Source organism: Pimephales promelas, chromosome 23 (assembly GCF_988280905.1).
Source record: "Pimephales promelas chromosome 23, fPimPro1.hap1.1, whole genome shotgun sequence".
Taxonomy (NCBI): Eukaryota; Metazoa; Chordata; class Actinopteri; order Cypriniformes; family Leuciscidae; genus Pimephales; species Pimephales promelas.
The window spans coordinates 12,373,623-12,393,339 of NC_142791.1; the positions used below are offsets into that span (position 1 = coordinate 12,373,623).

Sequence of the window (19,717 nt, forward strand, 5' to 3'; positions counted from 1 at the left end):
TGCCTATCTTTTGCGTCGTTTATGGTTGCTCAAATCGATCAAAACACGAGGAGTTTCTTATCGTGTGCCAAAAGTTGTTGTTCATAAGGGGGGGAAATACAAGAAATTGACAGAAAAACACCGGGGAAAATGCCTTGCAAACGTACGTCTGCGGTCGGGAGCAACCGAATGGGAAAACGCCTGTGTGTGTGTGCAGTGATCACTTCGTCAAATGTGAGTATACATTATTTATGTGGCTGATAATTACATTATTCGGGTGTTTAAATACACTTATGTGGCTTTTTGTGTAACGTACCAGTTTCCGAATTTTGTAAAGTCAAAGTATGTCTGTAAGACGAGTTAGTTGCTGATATCTAGCCTCGATGGCAGGCAAATCTCTCAATTCAGTTGAAAATCGGTCCTCTTCATAACGTAAGGATCACGTCCAACATATGTTTCGATTTTCTGTTTATATATTTCTCTTCTAATAGCGTCTAAAGTAGTACAGTACGTATTTTCCTCCATCTCGTCCATTGCGCTCTTCACTCCTTGCCCTCTATCTCCGTTCCGCGCGTCAACACAATCACGTGACTGCAAACCACCTATTACTCACCCCCATGCTGTACCAACCCCGTAAGACCACGACGCATGCGCGAGAATTTGCGATCTGCTTTACACTACTTCAGATCGCAATTCTCGCGCATGCGTCGTGGAAATCTAAGGAAATCTCGTTTCTGGCCTACAAGGAAGAAAAGAAATAGTCGAATAAACTCGTTATTTTTGTTTGTTTTTTCGCACAAAAAGTATTTGCGTCGCTTGATAAACATATAGTTGAGCCACGGTAGTCACTTGGGATATTTAAACATTTTCTTCATTGACTTTCTGGGCCGTCAAGAGGCAGTCCCTTAGGAGCCAATGTGGTAGTTATACAGCTCTCAAATTTAATCAAAAATATCTTCATTTGTGTTCCGAAGACGAACGTCTTACGGGGTTGGTACAGCATGGGGGTGAGTAATTAATGACTTAATTTTCATTTTTGGGTGAACTAACCCTTTAAGTACAGTCAAACAAAACTTTAATTTATTATTTCTGGCCAATCACAGGTTATGTCTGTAGTTCAAAATGTTCATGAACTGCAAATGTTTTCAAGTCACCATGAAATCAAAAATGACAATATTTCTTTGGTATATTGCAGTTGCCTATTTATAAAAAACGATTTATTCGTGCACGTCGTTTTTTTTTTTATTTTTTATTCATGTGTCCTTTTAATCTTTAATCAAAACAACTTCCCCTCCCTCTTGAAGCTCATGTGTTTACTGTGTTTAAAAATGTGTTTACAGGCGTGTGGGCGGGATAACCTGTCGATATTGACCAATAGAAAACCACTATCATCCAATTAATTCCCCATGGTTAAAATCAAGTCCCGCCCTACATTTGTTCTCCTTCCAGAAGCCTGTCACAATAGGGAAGAAAAGACAGTAGTAACTTCATTTGATGTCGATTTTAAGTACGTTTTTCAGTTTTAGTGCCATAAATGCTGCAAGAGGAAATTATTTTGATCCAAGATTGTGAAGGATAGTGATTGTGTACAGATAAATCATTTATAATAAACACTGAGATGTTCTATAAAAAAATAAGAATGACCAATTTTGATTTCATGGTGTCTTTACTGTAAGATGGCAAAATGAACGATGGGTTCCATAAAGTACAGACATGAGATGCACAGTAGACTGGCACATTCCTTTGTAAATCAATCTGGGGATTTGAGCACAGCGGGGAAAGCTCATAAAACAACCTGCAGGAAATGTGTGATTATTTATGACCGCTTATGACAAAAATCCCCTCTCCTGCATGAGGTGTAGCGGATGCCAGACCGTACGGAACAACTGCATTTCTTCCACTCATTTCTTCCTCCTTTTGTGTTCCTTTCATTTCCATTTTTTTAGCCACATGGCACACTGTCATGCTTACTGACCTACGTCAATGGAAAGATTATTTATTCACATTTCAGATGATGTATAAATCTCAATTTCAAAAAATCGACCCATGTGACTGGTTTTGTGGTCCATGGTCACATTTGCAGTATGAAGATTAATAGCTCTTACATATGTGTGTTTGACATGATATGGCAGTGCAGTGACAGCAACGTCCTGTAATGTGTCATGCTAGACTTCATCTAAAACGGGGGTTTTCGAGGTTCACTGTCCCACAGAGTTCAGCTCAATCCCCGATCAAACGCTCCTGCCTAAGAGACTTCAGTCAAAAACATTCAAAAACAACATTTGAATGGTGGCGTATATTGTTATAGCTTCCAGAGTTTTCAGCAGTGGACTCATATTGGGGCATGTTGTCACAAAAGGTCAATGTGTGTTCGCTGATGAACTCTAACTGTGGAAATGTAGTGTATAATCAAGTCTTTAATGTATATATCTATGCAGAAATAAACCCTGATGCATATTAAGTGGAGAAAAAGTGCCAAGATTCTTAAAATACCAGAAATATGTCAACATTTGAATCCATTTCAGGCATTTTTCCACACTGTAGCTGAACTAAGAGGTGTGAGTTTGTTAGTTCAGATGATAGTCATTGGCATGGAAACCTCCAGTAGGCCGTGTGGTTCAGGAAGTTGGCTGTGTCAGGTCAGGGTCAGAGGTCAAACAGATGCTTTTACTGTGGACAGAGGGCAGGAAGAGGAATTGGGCTGTTTACTCCTGGTACAGGATGACTCGGAGATCAACAGTCCTGCACTGTCCACCTCACCGCTCACTATTTATTGTTTACAGCTTTACACGCACGTCTTTGGATGTGTGCCTGCAGACTTTATCATTTTGTTTGTCAAAATAATGCATTGGTTTAGTCTCAGTAGGAGGTTCTGCCCAACTGTATCTGTGTCAGTGGAGAAAAAACGTCAATTTCTGTCTCTGTTTGAGCCGAGTGGCCTTGATGCCGCAGTTGGTTTAATTGAATTTGTTGGGGTCCGAAAAAGAGGATAACCATGAGAGAACATTGTAAACAAGTTGAGAAATTGAAGTAAATTAAATTTAGTGACATTTAGAGTGCTGTCTGCTCTTGATGAATGTGTGTTTGGCATTGCATGTGGTTGCAGTTGTAGGGCCCCATCAAATCCTTTTTATATATATATTTTTATCTCTTTAATGGTTAAATTCATTTTTAATAATAAAAAACATGCCTAATTAGTTAGATAGAAATCATGAAACATATACAATTTAAAAACAATAAAAGTTTAGCAAAAATTATTCAAAACCTTTTATGAAATATGTGGATCCACGATATCGGCGACCAAATCGGTATCAGCCGATATATATATATATATATATATATATATATATATACATTTTTAATGCTATAGTTATTGGCCCAATAAATAATGGATTATATCCTTCAGCTGAGACGCTTGATCCACTGATGCACACCGTTCACCATGATCATTTTGAAATGCTTGAAATATGATTGAAATATGACTGAAATCACTTAAAAAAAGAAAAATCCAGTTAAGTTAAGTCTGTCATATTGGCTACATATAATTATAACGAGAACATTATAACTGTGTGCTTGGGATATGGCTTTAAATGGTGAGACTTAGTTTTTAACCAGGCTCTCAAAAATTATCAAAAATGTAGATTCCGATTTATCGGCCAAAATATTGGTCATCAGCTTTCAAATTAAAGAATTATTGGTTATCAGTATAAACCAAAATGTTCATGTCGGTGCATCCCTAATGTAATGTATTTTATTTTATATAACCCCCCGCATCCCAACCAACCCCAACCCCCACCCCCCCAACACACACACAAACACACACACACACACACACACACGCACACACACACAAGTCATTTATCAATGATTCCAATTTAATGGTTTAATTAAGTTTAAAATAATCAAAAGGCATTCTTTTCAGAAATTCAGTGGATTTGTGATTTAATACAAATTTGTTAAACCGCATCATTCATTCGCACTTCAATATACGTACAATAGTGCATATCGCAATTTGATTAATCTTCTGGTGCTGGTCTGTCATTTTTGACAGGAAATTGTATGTTTTGGTTTTTGTTTTTTTACTTTAACAAAGTGGGTATGAAATTTCAACGCATTCTCATCCCAAGGTGTCATATACGACATTTTTGCCAAAGCGTAGACATCCAACGCACATGGCACGCTTTAGCGTCAAATGAGACGCTTTATTGAAAAATTTCAATTAAATGCCAAGTGTCTTTAAAAAGAGAAGTACCAAACTGAAGTATAACTAATGCAGAAATATAATTCAGTACCATGAAGTCCCCTAAACATACAAATATTAATTAAAAAACATTATCAAACTAAAAAAACATTAAAAAAACATTATCGAACTTTTTTGACTGCCCTACTTTAACTTATTCACCCCTGCTATTTATTTCCCCCTAATTTACCATTATTATAAAGAACTATAAGTCTCAGTAAATGAAAGGGCGTGTGGTTTTCCCAGCCATTTCAAGAGCGTGTTAAAGGAGTGTGTTTAGTGTTTATTTGAGGAATGTTTTTTGCCTTAATCTCTATTTGATCTGGACAGTCTTCCTGCCATTGTTGCTTCATGTCTCTACCGTCTCCTATCTTCCCGTCCCTGAAACCCTTCTTAGTGAGGAAGCCATGGATGCAGATATACAGGATACACACACTCATTAGTGCGGGTGATTGTGGCAAAACATGCTGTTAAGAGGGTAAAAGTGGGTAAAAGCTTAGAAATACACATACATGCACACACTGAAGATGATATGAGAAAGAAGTCGTCTGGACTGTCTGGATGTCTGCATCAATCCGATTTGAAGCTTGTGACATATAAACGCGCACATCAACCCAGTCCCTTTATTTAGCGTTCATGTTAGGATTCATCAATCGGAATGATTTCAGAAAGTATACTTTAATTATTACCATAAATGGGTAATTTAATGGATTACGTTACTAACTAACTGATGTTATGTAATTTAGAATCTGTAACTGATTACAATTTGTAAGTAATCTACCCAGCACTGAAACATATTAGGCCTATATATTTTTTGACCTCATAATTTTTAATCAAAAAAATGCCATTATTTGGTGAAACGACAGACTTCTCTCTGGTGATGTATGCAGGATTATCCAATCATTTGGTCTGCTTAAACCCCGCCCCTTTCTTACAATCCACTGCAAGTGCCCACATCTCAAAATCCAATCAACAACCAACGAATTCCCTGCCCTACATTTTTAATTACACTTGGATGTCCGTCACAATACGGAAAGATCTGTCGCTACTTCAATTTCATTGCGACTAAATTGAAATTTTTCACGTTCACATTACAGAAAAGAATAAAACAACACGAGGGTGAGTAAATAATGACAGAACTTTCATTACCCCCTTTAAATAATTGACTGAAAAGCAAAGACCTTGCATACTCCATGTGCCTCTAGAGCTTGCGAGTGAACAATGGATCCTAATGAGGTAATGATGTCATACATCTGTGTGTCAGAGACCGTGTGTGTGTGTGTCCTGACAGTGAGTAGGATGGATGAGTAGACACTGATGTTGTGCACAATGGGTAGCCACTTAAGAGCACATTTTGCTGTAGATTGATTATAAAACCATATGGCAAGTGAGAAACCGATTTTTTTTGGACAATGGTTTATTGTGTTCCAGCTGCCGTGAACCCCACCTTCATTATGCAAGATGTTTGAATTGTGTAACTAAGGACACATGTCACAATATGATTTGCAAAATAGTAAGATTTTCTCAACTGAGCTGAGAAAAGCTCAGTTAAGATGATTATGTAAGTCCATAAATGGTAGGTTACATGCCGCTCCCACACTGTTGAATTATGTGGCTCATTAACTATTGCTATTAACTGCTGACCTAATTAATTACATAAATCTGCATAGATGATTTCTAATCAGTGTAAACAGAGTGATTAAAGAAGTATTCCAGGTTCAGTACTCAGTTAAGCTCAACTGACATCTTCTGTGGCATAATGTTGATTACCACAAAAATGTATTTTGACTCGTCACTCCTTTTCTTTAGAAAAAGCAGAACTTACACCGAGTTACAGAGTAAATGTTAAAATACTCATTATGTAAATAGTTTAACCACGAGATGTGAACAGTATGTGCTAACATGATATTAGAGGCGGAAATGGCTGGGAAACGTAAAAAAACAAAAACGTTTTCTAACCTTTTCTGTGTAAAGTTTTTTTTTGTTTTATCCAGAAATCCTAAGATGACAGTCTATTCTCACCCCCAAGGCGTCACCTAACTGGGAAGCCTTGGGAAGCATTTTAGGCGCCCTTTAGCGTCAGTTGGATGAAGCCCTAGGATTGCGTGTAACCCTACCCAGACCTAAACCTACCCGTGTCATCTAGCGTCATGTAACTGACGCTAAAGGGCGCCTAAAGCGTCATATATTGAAGCATGGTCAAAAGGTGACGCCTTGGGGTGAGAATGCGTTGAAAATGAATGTTAAAATAACACAAACAAGAACTTGCTCAAACAATACACGTTTCAATGGAAAAATCAATGTGCTTGTATGAAATTGAAAGATTTCTCATCGTCATCGTCAAATCATCCAAAAATTGACATCACTTGCATTGCAGTAAACTCGATTTTTTTAAGGTGTGTTTTGAATCGAAATTTCTTTTTGTGGTAATTAATGCTGGTCACTATTCACTGCCATTAGGCTATATGGACGAGGACGAGTTTGAGCGGGAAACTTTTTAAAAACTTATCCTTTTGTTGTCCATAAAAAAAGAAGGGCGTGGCATTAAAACAACACCAGGGTGAGTGAATGATGACTTTAGTTTCATTTTAAGGTAAACAATCCCTTTAAGAAATCTTCTTTTGGCCAAAATCGAATGTATCCTTTGCAGAGAATCCAATCCCATAATGCATAGCAAAGAGCTAAGTGAAAACATCCATCTAAGTTGTCCATACAAATCTAAATTATAAATATAAGTGGCTCAATAGAAAAACATTCTAACAAAAATGTAAAGTTAACCTTATTTTACTTTATCATTTTTATGTGCCAAGCATTTTCATGCCTATTAATTAGAGGACGACACTGCTAGCTTAGCAACATGCTAAAATCAAACTCTACTGAAGTAAAAGGTGAGTGGAATCTTCTTTATTCAACTCTTTCCCCAATAGCAGTCCAACCCATTTTCTCCTTCCACATTTACTGGTTCAGGAAGAGGTTTATCAATAATCTGAAGACTTGCAGCTTACAAAACAAGACTGTCCTCCAGTCTCTGAGGGCCAACACAAACGCAGGCCACATCCTGGCAGGCCTTTTCCTGTCACCACACATCAGTCTCTGCGTTTGTGCTGCCGGCATTGCCCGCGTAACCCGCACTGCTCAGACTTATTCTCCGAGTGTCTTGGGAGCCATTGTGATCTGCAGTGTCTAAATGAAGATCACATGTGGAAACTTGTGCCCCTGTTTTTGTGTGTGCCAAGCACTATTTCAGGGCTCGTTCTCAGGAAACTGTGGCATTTGTGTGCTAAGTGTGTCCTGATACAAGAAACAGGATGATCTTAATCAGATTCTAATTTTGAATGTTTGTTTTTCATTGGAACGTCAGACAACCACAATTCATCACCATTAAGTTACAGGGTTATCTGTGAAAAAAAGATTAATTTAACATTAATTAATTAAATAAAATGAAGGCATTATGGTTTTATTGAAATCAAAAAACTGCATGTTTTCCTTGTCCATAATGTTTTTTTTCCCAAAAAGCAGTTGTCTGTTCATCCACACTATGTTGTGACAAGTTTTATGTTTCAGAAGACATCATAAACATATTTAGCCACTACATGTATGCTCTTGCAGTTTTTATGTATATTTTAAATGATTAGTTTTCATTTTTTTGTGTAAACTAACCATTTAAGCTTAAACTTACGGTTAAACACTGATAAAGGAAAAATGGTTGTAACAATGTTTTTTTTTATAAAAATTGGTGCAATTTGCTAGTTCAGGCTATTATTAGACCATCAATCAGTAACATATTCCAGATTGAGCAAAGTTGAGACAAAACATGTTTTAAAAGTAATATGTCACAGGTTATTAATATTTATTTTCATTTAGGAAAATTTGCTAAATTACCAAACTGAAGAGGTAGTTTTTTTTTTTACGTTTTTGAAAGAAGTATCGTATGCTTACCAAGGCTCATTTGATCAAAAATAACAGTAATATTGTACAGTAATACAGTAACAACAGTAATATTGTGAAATATTATCACAATTTAAAAAAGTAATTTATTCGTGTGTTGAAAGCTGTATTAAACTCCAGTCTTCAATGTCATGATCTTTCAGAAATCATTCTAATATGATGAAATATTTACTATTATTATCAATGTTGAAAACAGTTCTGTTGCTTATTTTTTTCCACAAGATTCTTTAATGAATAGAAAGTTCATTAGAAAGAACATTTATTTTAATTTATTTTCCAAAAAAACCTCTTACTGACCCCAAACTTTTGAATTATAGTGTAAATGAAAAGCAAACATGTGGGTTTGAAATAATAAATTGCTTTAGTGTTTACAGATAGTATTCAGGATCACTACTGACTTTGCAGGGCTGTTTTCTGGAATTACCCTCAAATTTAGCGTAGCAAGAATAGATGAGAACATCCCTCCTGATATGTGCCAGATATTTACATCAGAAGCAACTTTTCCTCTTCCAAACAATGGCCATCACAAAAGAGCAATTAAAGAGGGATTTCTCAGGTCAAATGTCCAAACGAGGAACACGGTCCAGACACGTTCAGTCATAACATTTTGGAGGCCTACTCAAGATAGCTTTTCCTATTAAAGCCTGTGTTCGGCCATCAAGCATTTCACTTGAGCCATTAAGACGCCACACGTTTGGACGCACTTCAATGCATATGTCTAATTTTAAAACAGGCTGTGATTAAATCAAAGCTCAAGCCTGAGTGCTAACTTCCTACACTTTCATGCGGCACGCCGCTTTTGCTCATGGAAAGCTACGACAAGAGAGGAAACCAAGCCATGCTGATACACCGCAAGGACAAAAGATCACTCGTCTTTCTTGAGAGATCCGTCACACCGCTGCTCTCTGGGGGCAGGAGATAAGAGAGAGTTAGGTAAACACAGCTAGCCGCTAACTGCTAACAACACTAGCGGCTTCCATGCGGATCTCATCTTTCAGCTCATTTAATTGGGCCAGACAATAGCCTGTACTGGCTGGTCTGTAAATCAGCACTACTGGGGAACATGTGGAAAGAAAGCCAGCTTAGTGCGGAAGCTGAAACGTTTTGGTGTTACGTCTTCCTGATTAGCATCTGATGTTTTCAACAGGTCGTTAAATGGAGACGCACAGAGCAGAGGGGCAAATGCTTATCTAGATATTCAACCCCAAGCATGGCGAGGAAACTCTCACCAGCCGCAGATATAAGGCCAACAAATGGAGCTCCTTAGGAAAGAAAACACTAAACCGCACCAACTCCCTAAGGAAGACTAAACTGCATGAACTCATGACTACTGATATCAGGGAACTCCTGTGCTTGAAGGGAACAGGGGAGAGCAGGGCACTAACTAATGTGGGGGTAGTTGTAACAGACTTGTTTTAAATACTTCCACACATGCTAGCATGACGAAACTTAGTGTATTGGCTGTTTGCCATATCAACACTATAGGCTATAGAGAAAAATGTAGGTAAAAATTCTGAAATCTGTAGACGATATCACTGAAGATTTATTTAACCATAGCAAAAGTCAATTTCTTACTTAAGTTCATTTTTCATCTCTGTTTTTTTTTTGTGTGTGTTTATTTAAAATGAGAAAAATTTGATATTATTTTAATCTCCAATCTGTTATTTAACAGTTGAGATAGTTCTTGAATGCTGATCTAACCAGGAGAAGTTAAATCCCAGTTGCACCGTTGGGGAATGCTATTATATATTAGTATATATATTATTATACTTTTATGAATTCTATTAAGTAACCATGAGAAAAAGGTGAATGAAGAGTTCGAAAATTATTATTCATTGTTATGTTTTGAATTTTGCAGTGTCAAAAAATTGTTTTTTAATGATTAAAAATGCCATTATTTTATATGAAAAACTCAAAAATTGTATTTTATTGAGAAACCATTTCAGTTTATTTTTATCAGATCAGATAACATTTGAATCTTTCATATGGTCATGTTACAATGTACCCCACATTCTTTGGGACATTGAAATGAATGCAGGGAAAAATAAATACTCTGAACCCAAAGTAGGTTTACACAAACTGAGAAAGTCAAAAAGCATTAGGTTGTATCCCGCTCTCCCCTTGTCATTTTAGGGTCAAATATAGACAGAACCCAATCATTGGATTAAATATTAATTAAATTCTTAAACCAAACAGCTGGGCTTGTCCATATTTGACCCAGACATTAAAACAATCCAGCAGTTTTTAGACTGTAATTAACAAACTTTTTTCCAACAAATAGTTTTGTAACATGACAAAATGCTACAATGCAATATTTCCACAAGCTATACTCACCATGGGTGTCCTTTTGTCTCTCTCTAGTATGATTCATTTAGTGAATTGGTTTGTTCAAACAGTTTCTAAACGATTCACTGATTCTTTGAGTCCTTGCACAAAACCTCATGTCTCGTAACTGTTCATGGCTCTGCTATAGAAATTAGCTTGCTGTTAAATTCGAGTTGTGTCAACTATATTGTGTGTAAATGGGTCTGTTCTTAATGTTGATATAATGTGCAACAATGACCATCCACTTTTTTAACAGCCATAAGTTCATTTTCCCCATTAAAAAAATAAAAAAAGACCTAACCAGCTAGAGGTGAGGTGAATCACTACATGCCAAACATATAAATATAGCATCAGTGTAGTTATCTTCTTAGCTTGTTTTTTTTTTTTACCTAACTGCATTTTCAAATGGTAGATTGACTTTAATTATGCTAATAGCATCTTGTAGTGTGGCAAACTAGTTTCAAAGTAGCTTCCCAAACACCTTTGAACACTTTAGAGGAGCTTAATGTGTGACAGACTGTCTTAGATGATCTGTATTCTTGGTCATGGCAGGACGAGAGACACAGGAAGGGGCTTTGAGTAACCTGGGGATGTTTGGCTCATATAATTAGCTTCCTAGCTGGAAGACCATGCGGATGTTGTCCAAACTCTTGATCCCGCGCTTTTTTTTATTCGCCCCAAGTCCATGCTAATTGCATTTCAGGTTCTGACTGGAATCTGTAACTGAAACTTATTTAAAACAAACACCCACACCTTCAATACGCTGCCCGGGCTCGATGAGCGTGTGTTCAGGGGGTGAAAGGAGGAGGCCGAGCGACAGCTCAAAGGTGTGAACTCGTTCATTGTCCCGTCCCTGGTGCTCAGCGACTTGGTGTCAATGATTCGGCAACTCTTGTTAGAATCAGTCAATGAGGCCCGGGTGTGGTGCCATAAAAGACCGCCACACCTTTCCATGTAAAGAGGAATGTATTACACATTTACAAATGCCTCTATGTGGTATCATTCAACTTTAAGATTCAAAATCAACAGCCAAATACCACACACACACAAACTTCCAATATTTTCAGTCATTTTTAATATTTAAGCCTGCAAAAAAGTCTCACACAACTGGTGACAGTGTGTATTGTGCAATATTTATTTATGGATGTACAGTATGTTTGCCCTATATGATATGCAAGAAAAAATATATAGTATGTATATATCGTGGCCAATTTGATCAACTCGTTCCTAATATGTGGCCACAATTTACTAAAATGGGAGAGCTAATTCTTCATTTGTGCCCATGATATAATATACTAAATTCAATATTATGATCAAGTTGCTCTCATTAATATTACTGTTGTCATATTTATATTTCATTAACCAAATGGCAGGTAGATGTGTTGTGCTGTGAAACATATGCACTTCTTTCCCCTATCATGCATTCGTTCATTTAAAGAAATTTATTTCAAGGGGAAACTATTCTACGATTGCTGATGGTCGACAACTGCTGTTTTGCTAAGATTTAATTTGGTTGAAAAGTAAATAAGCACAATTGTTCTCCTCTGTCAGGAGGTCTATGTGTTTTCTCAGTTGTCTAAAACTCATACTTACACTCCTGCATCCCTTGTGGCCCTCACACAGATGCCCTGTACACATTTGTCCTTATTAAGCAGTTCATTTGCGCTGCACATTGAGTCGGTTAACTTCTGAAAAACAGAGTCAGTTATTATCCACAGCCAAGGTCAGACACGACGGATCAAAGAGGCTGCGCTCAATCCAGCTGCTCCAAGAGCTCTGTCACTGTGTGTGTGTGTGTGTGGTCTAACACTGCGCTTGCCATTCATTCCATGTATGGTGTGTGCATGCAAATACCACATCAAACTCTGTCATGTGTGAAGCCCACAGATCTTAATAGTTTCGTTCCCATCATTTAACATTTAAACAACACTACGCCATTTAGAAACGGATATGAGATACTTTATTTTGGACCGGGGACACTTGAGACCTACTGAAATAAATTTAATTGCTGAGGAATAAACAGTTTGGCAGTTGTTGGACCCCCAATTGCTCTTGTCAAGCATTTGCATATCTATCTACCATTTGTCCCATTATCATATCTCTCCTGTTAAAATCAAGGGAAGATAAGTCCAATGCCTCCTGTGAGGTGTGTATTTGGAGGGGGGCAGCGCATGATCTGTGATTTAGCTTCAGATTACAAAACACTAGTTTTTAGTCATGCTCATTTTAATGAGGAATAGATAAAAATAAAAATAACTTAGTCATGGGGCACGTTTAAATCTCCATTGAACTGCTGCTCAGACCTGCCAAAAAGAGTGTGTGCCCTGTAGAGGGAGTTTCAGAGATTCAAACCGATAGAAAACAGTATCTAGAGCCATTTTAATAATGTCACAACACTTGATCTTACAAACGCTGCAGCCTCCTGTCCTGGGTCTGGGCAGTGCACATGTGTGTGTGTCTAAGGGAGGGATAGTTGTGTCTGAGCGGGTCAGGTCCTCGGCGCCACTGACGCCTCATCGCTGAGAGACGAGGAAGGGTGCCGAGTGAAAGCTCCCGTCTGCTCCTTCACTCTGAGACTGTTAAACTGCTGAGCCAAATGCTCTGCTGATATCTGCCATACAGTGGCTTTCCTCGGGCAAACTAACCTCACCTCTCTGCTGATTTCTTTTGAAATTGATTTAGTTGACCTATTTCCATTGTACATTTCCTTGCTGAAATTTTTTAAACCCTGTTTATATTTCATCCTATGCATTTTTAGACCTGGTGCAGTCTGAAGGCATGTTATACCTGCATTCAGACACAAGGTTGGATTTCTATTCTATTTTAAATTCTGTAGCAAATATCTGACTTATTTTCAGTTGCTTGTGTATGTTGCGTACACTCTAAACAATGCTGGGTTGTTCATTTGGACAAAGCATTTGGGTTTGTCAGGGTTTGTCCATATTTGACCCAAATTTGGGTTGAAACAACCCAGAGTGTTTTAGAGTGTCTTCTAACAAAAGCTGACAAGGGTGTGATGTTTATTTGTGTTTACTAAACCAAATAAAGCGTTTTAAAAGAATCAAATTATCATTCAACTAATTAAACATTTACAAACAAGTGCTTTGGGACTAAAATAAAACAATTGGATAAGAAATAAAATAAAACTGTATTCTCTAAAAAATTACATTTTTAACCCGATGGCTGGGTTTGTCTATATTTTACCCAAAATTGGGTTAAAACAACCCAGCATTTTTTAGAGTGTCATATTTTGTGCTGGACCATGTATGGATGATATTAAACACTGACAATAAATAAATAGGCAAAAAAAAAAAAAGGCAAAAAAAAAAAAAAAAAAAAAACTCATTATTATTTGATAGCTTAAGTCTTATTAACTAGGCTACTCATAAACTATATTTTAAGCACATTATATATATATATATATATATATATATATATATATATATATATATATATATATAAATAAAGTAAAATAAAATAAAAGTAATATATATATATATATATATATATATAAAAATACTTTTACAAATAAATTCACAAATAAAGACATAATGCACAAGTACTCGGTCACCAACTTGTAAAACATTTTTTTAAGCTAAAAATGTTTTTAAAAAAACAAAACTATCTATAAAAGAAAGAAAGAAAGAAAGAAAGAAAGAAAGAAAGAAAGAAAGAAAGAAAGAAAGAAAGAAAGAAAGAAAGAAAGAAAGAAAGAAAGAAAGAAAGTTTGTTAAAGTATTATTTGGGCAGACTCTGCAACGAACTGCACATGTTACTGTAACATCGTCACGTTAATATTCACTTATTATTTGAAACTCTCTTAATCCTATTTCTTTAATGTTTATTTATTTATTTTTATTTTTTTGGGAACTGTGGCGTGGCTAATTGCTGCTAGTTCAACACATGATGTTGTTTTAATTATTGCATGTATTACTTTTAACATAGACTGTTGTTTGCTTACGATTATTACGAATGTCACTGTTGTTGAGTGAAAACGAGGAACTGGAATTGTCATCCTAGTAGCCTAACTTATACGGCACGTAAATGTCATGCTGAAAACGGCGTTAAGAACTGAAGATTAGTTTTAGGAACAATTTTTATACGCATTGATGAAGCTGCACTATATTTTCTCGGATAAACACATACAGACATAATATATGATATTGCTCGGGCAAGTCCGTGAGCGCAGAGTCAAACGCATTGGAATGGAAATATAGAGCTCTCGAATCGTCCAACTAAGACAGTTGTTCACACATTCACATCCGTCTATTACAATATCAATTAATCCGTACAGGGAAAAAACAGGTCCTGACATGTAGCGACAGATAGATAAGTTTCGTGTTTAACTTTTAAAATAGTAAAACTCCTGAAAATATTAATAGAAACGCGAAAAACGCCTACATCATCGTAGTATTGGTCTATATAAATAGCCTATAAAAAGCATGTTTATATAAAAATAAATAAATAAACCGTAAAGCAGACCTCTATCAATTTAAACCTTCTATTTCTGCAGCATTATTTACAGTTGTAATGTGAGACTATTTTTTATGTCAGTAGTTCCTCTTGCAAATATTTTTGTTTACTTGTTAATTTCTATTCCGTTGCCTAATCCTGTGTGTTTTCCTGTGGAAGCTGCAGTGCAGTGCGGGTAAGAGGAGGGGTCACAGGGGTAGAGGGGAGGGGTCAGGGGTGAGGGGAGGGGAGTGTGAGATCCTGAGGGTTTAAAAGCCACCGTTTGTCCAGCTGAAAGTGTATTCTGACCTGATCACATCACAAGCAACTTCTCAGTGATCATTTAGATCTCTTGTCAACGGATACTTTAAACACTTAAAGATTTTTGGAGGAATGAATGCCATGGACAACATGACTGATGACTACAGTCAAGATGACTACGACGAGGCAGCAAACAGCTCGATGTGTGACTATAATGAGTGGGAACCATCATATTCTCTGATTCCTGTGCTCTACATGCTCATCTTCATCCTGGGCCTCACTGGTAATGGTGTGGTCATCTTCACGGTGTGGCGGGCCCAGTCCAAGCGAAGAGCTGCGGATGTCTACATTGGAAACCTGGCTCTTGCTGACCTGACCTTTGTGGTGACTCTGCCTCTGTGGGCCGTCTACACTGGCCTGAGATACGACTGGCCCTTTGGCGTGGCCCTCTGCAAGATCAGCAGCTATGTGGTGTTGCTCAACATGTATGCCAGTGTCTTCTGCCTGACCTGCCTGAGCCTGGACCGCTACATGGCCATCGTGCACTCGCTCACCAGCACACAGCTGCGGACCAGAGGAAACATGCAGGCCTCGTTGGCCACCATCTGGGTTCTCTCAGGTGTGCTGGCTGCACCCACCCTGCTTCTCCGCACCACGGTGTTCGACGCCGAAACCAACCACACCTCCTGCGCCATGGACTTCAGCCTGGTGGTGAGCAAACCGGGCCAGGAGACCTTTTGGATTGCGGGCCTCAGCATCTCCTCCTCGGCTCTCGGCTTTCTGATCCCCCTTCTGGCCATGATGGTGTGCTACGGGTTCATCGGCTGCACCGTCACACGTCACTTCAACAGCCTTCGCAAGGAGGACCAGCGCAAGCGTCGCCTGCTCAAGATCATCACCACATTGGTGGTGGTGTTTGCTGTGTGCTGGATGCCCTTCCACGTCGTCAAGACCATGGACGCCCTCTCGTACCTGAACCTAGCGCCTGACTCCTGCACCTTCCTGAACCTCCTGCTGATGGCCCATCCCTACGCGACCTGCCTGGCGTACGTCAACAGCTGCCTCAACCCGCTCCTCTACGCCTTCTTTGACCTCCGCTTCCGCTCTCAGTGCCTCTGCCTCCTCAACCTGAAGAAAGCCCTTCACGCCAGCCCCGCCAGCTCCCTTTCTTCACAGAAGACCGAGGCCCAGTCGCTGGCTACTAAAGTGTGAGGAGGTGGGTGGAAGGGTGACACAGAATTGGGGTAACAAGTCAACAACTTCCCTCGAACTCTTACATCCTTCACAAGAACTCAAAGGTAACTCTGTTTGTTGGAGACAAGAAGACTTTCCTTTTGTATCTGACTGTGGGAACTTGAGGAACCAGCTTCTCCTGTCCCGGGACTATGCGTTGGTACTCTGTAATATAAAGGAGAGCGTTCTGGTTGTGAAGAACTTGATGCAGTCTGTTTGTCCTGCTGTCTCTGAGACCACAAGCAGCGTCTGGAAAGCAGACCCCCCCTCCGACAGCTGTGCTCCAGACGTGCGGGACACAGTTGAATGTACATTGAGGAGGACGAGCGAGGGCTTTTTTGCTTGCCTCTGCATCTCTCACGGCCCCAGAGATTTGGCTTTACAGACTGTTACTTTGGAGCTGCTGGGTGGTGGGTGGCCCACAGAAGGGTTTGAGAGCAATTTATGAACTTTTTACTTTTTAAACTGTATTAGTGCATTTAACCATGCTCTTTACCCTTTGGTTGCTTGGTTATTTTATTTTATTTTTGTCCATTAAGCACTTGTTCGTAAGGGGCAGTGATAAGAACCCTGGTGGCCAGTCTGTCTTATCTAAACTGTCAAGATAGGGGAGGGAGGGATGGGAGCTTAACATGAGAAGAAGTGTTGCAGCTTGATTAAAGACTTTCAAGGGGGGAGGTGGGTGTTTTGGGGAGACGAAAACATGGAGGGGGGTAAACTCAGACAGACAGATGGCAGTTGACAAATGTTGTTGGGGAAAAGGGACGGCCAATTAATAGGTGGCAGCTTCGACAGATGAGATACGAGTGTGAGCTAATGAAATGTGCTCGTCAACTTTTATTTTGATGTTTGGAAAACACTGCTGTATGATTCTTTTATGCAGTACTTCATGAATAAAATGTGTATTATGAATTTACCGTGTACGCCTCTTGTTTTGTCATCCGTTAAAGCTCATGGATTCGGCTGGAATGTCTGCAACATTCCCTCATGTGCGCTGTTTTTCCTGTTAACGCTGGGCTGAGGCCGGTTGCTTTGTCCTTTATTGTCCTAGGCCATTTCAAAATCAAAGCAAGTGACTGACAGGAAATGCATGTTTAAAGCTGATTTCCTTGTGATTCTGGTTTTGTACTGCTGCCTCAAACTATGTTGTGCACACAGACACAACAACACTAAACAGCTCTTTAAAAAAAGACACAAAAAAATCTTTTACTATCAAGTACTATAGAATTTAAAAAAAAGTCTATCCATCTATCTATAAACTATTTATATATTACTTTGTTAAATGATTTATAAAATTATTTACATTAGTAAAATGTATTTCTTTTTGCATGGGTTGCGTTAATTTGGTATTTAGCAAAACTAAAACAAAAAACCTTCATAAAAGAAACTGCTCTGCATATGGAGGGTCATCAGCCCCTAAACAGCCCACTAATGATTAAGCTCCCTAATAAGCTTTGGGTCAGGACATTATCATTATCAGAGAGACTATGCTAATCTGTGGTAATTAGTGGTCTTTAGCCTGGACTAATATTTGTCCTTCATAATAAAGGGTGTGGTTATTATCAATAACAATAACGTGCATTATATGTACATGAAAAAACATTTAAAGGGATACTCCACTTTTTTTTGGGAAATAGGCTCATTTTACCACTCCCCCAGAGTTAAACAGTTGAGTTTTACCATTTTTGAATGTATTCAGGCGATTTTAAAACGGTAAAACTCAACTGTTTAACTCTGGGGGAGTGGTAAAATGAGCCTATTTCCAAAAAAAGTGGAGTATCCCTTTAAATTTGATGAAACCACAAATGAGCTTAAAACTTTATTTCCTTGTAGAATTGACCACAACATGCGAGTGTGTAACTTCTAGAAATGGAAAAAAGGTTAACACATTTGACACATTACTTGTTTTACCATTTCTTACTCTGAATAAAAGCATCTGAATGAATTCATATAAATGTATTTGAAAAATGCTGAGTTGTTTTATGCCATCTTTGGGTCATATTTGACTCAAACATTGTTAGAAACAAACCAGCATTTTTTAGTGTGGAAGTAAACACTATAACAAGCAGTTGATAAATGAGTGAATTACCGTATATCTAATCTGAAGATTACTCCATAATGTGGACAGGCTGAACATGCTACAGGGATTATGAGGCGGGCAAAACACATGTCTGTTAAGCGGGAAACAAAAAGCAGAAGCAAGAGGGTGGAGCTTTCAGATAGTGGAGGAAAAGTGAAAGAATAGAGGGTGTTTCTTTTATATAAATGGCCTTTAGAGACAGAACAAGTGTGTTTTGTGTGTGTGTGTGTGTGTGCAGTTGCTAGTATGTGTGTGGGCTAATGGGTTTGTTTGTTTGTTTTCTGTCAGGGATGTGAAGTGAAATATGAAGACAGGAAACTGATTTTTAGATGCCTCCAGTGAATGAAATATTTCCTATATTTGATTACAGGAGACTGTGAGCTTGTATTTATGGATAAACAAATGAATGTGGAATTGAAGAACGATACTAGAACAGGATAAAGTTAATCTTTTTGGCATCTGCTGTTAACATGTTCCATGTTTCTTTGCTAACAGCTGCAGTGTGTGGGCACAGATCAAATGTTGGACTCAGTATTGCCCGCAGGTGTCAAATTATACCTTAGGTTCTCAAAGAAAAGCTGGACGATATTTCTTGGGACATTTTCAAAGATGTTGTAAAGATTTAAAACAGTAATTTAATCTCCCTGCATAAATGTGAATTTCATGGTGTGAAGTTGCACATGTTAAACGAGCTGCTTCCTGTGCTTTAAAGTGAAACTTGTATATGGTGGAAGTGGGAAACCTGACAGTGTAAAATCAGAGCATAAAATTAAACAAAAAAAATCTTTTGTAACTCTTACCATTTGAAAATAGTAAATAAACACTTCCCGGACACATATTCATTGTTTAAACATATATTTTTTCTTTGTTTTATCTTGACATTCTGCTGTTTTCAGTGTCTTATGCTGATAGAATTAAAGCTGATGTAGGTCATTTTTTTGGAAATAAAAATATTTTTTTTTCTGCTATCCCAGCTTAATATACTCTATCATAGGATAAGGAAGCCATTTGTGGAGTTCCAAAATCAGTAAATACTGGAGAAGCTCCTCACACCATGAACAAATGGGTGGAGCTTTCACAGAAGTGGACCGTAACAAAGTACATTTACTTGATACTTAAGTAAACACTTTTTGATCTGTACTTTACTTGAGTATTATTTTTTTCTGGAAACGTTTTACTTTAACTTCACTACATTGAAA

The 19,717-nt window shown here is 38.0% G+C and overlaps 1 protein-coding gene across 1 annotated transcript; it reads left to right on the plus strand.

The window, feature by feature from the left end:
• The first annotated feature begins 15,249 nt into the window (after window positions 1–15,249).
• aplnrb (apelin receptor b) lies at window positions 15,250–17,354 on the plus strand. The gene has a single exon (XM_039675500.2). It carries the CDS (start codon window positions 15,338–15,340, stop codon window positions 16,415–16,417), a length of 1,080 nt encoding a protein of 359 aa, XP_039531434.1. The 5' UTR covers window positions 15,250–15,337; the 3' UTR covers window positions 16,418–17,354.
• The last annotated feature ends 2,363 nt before the right edge of the window (window positions 17,355–19,717 follow it).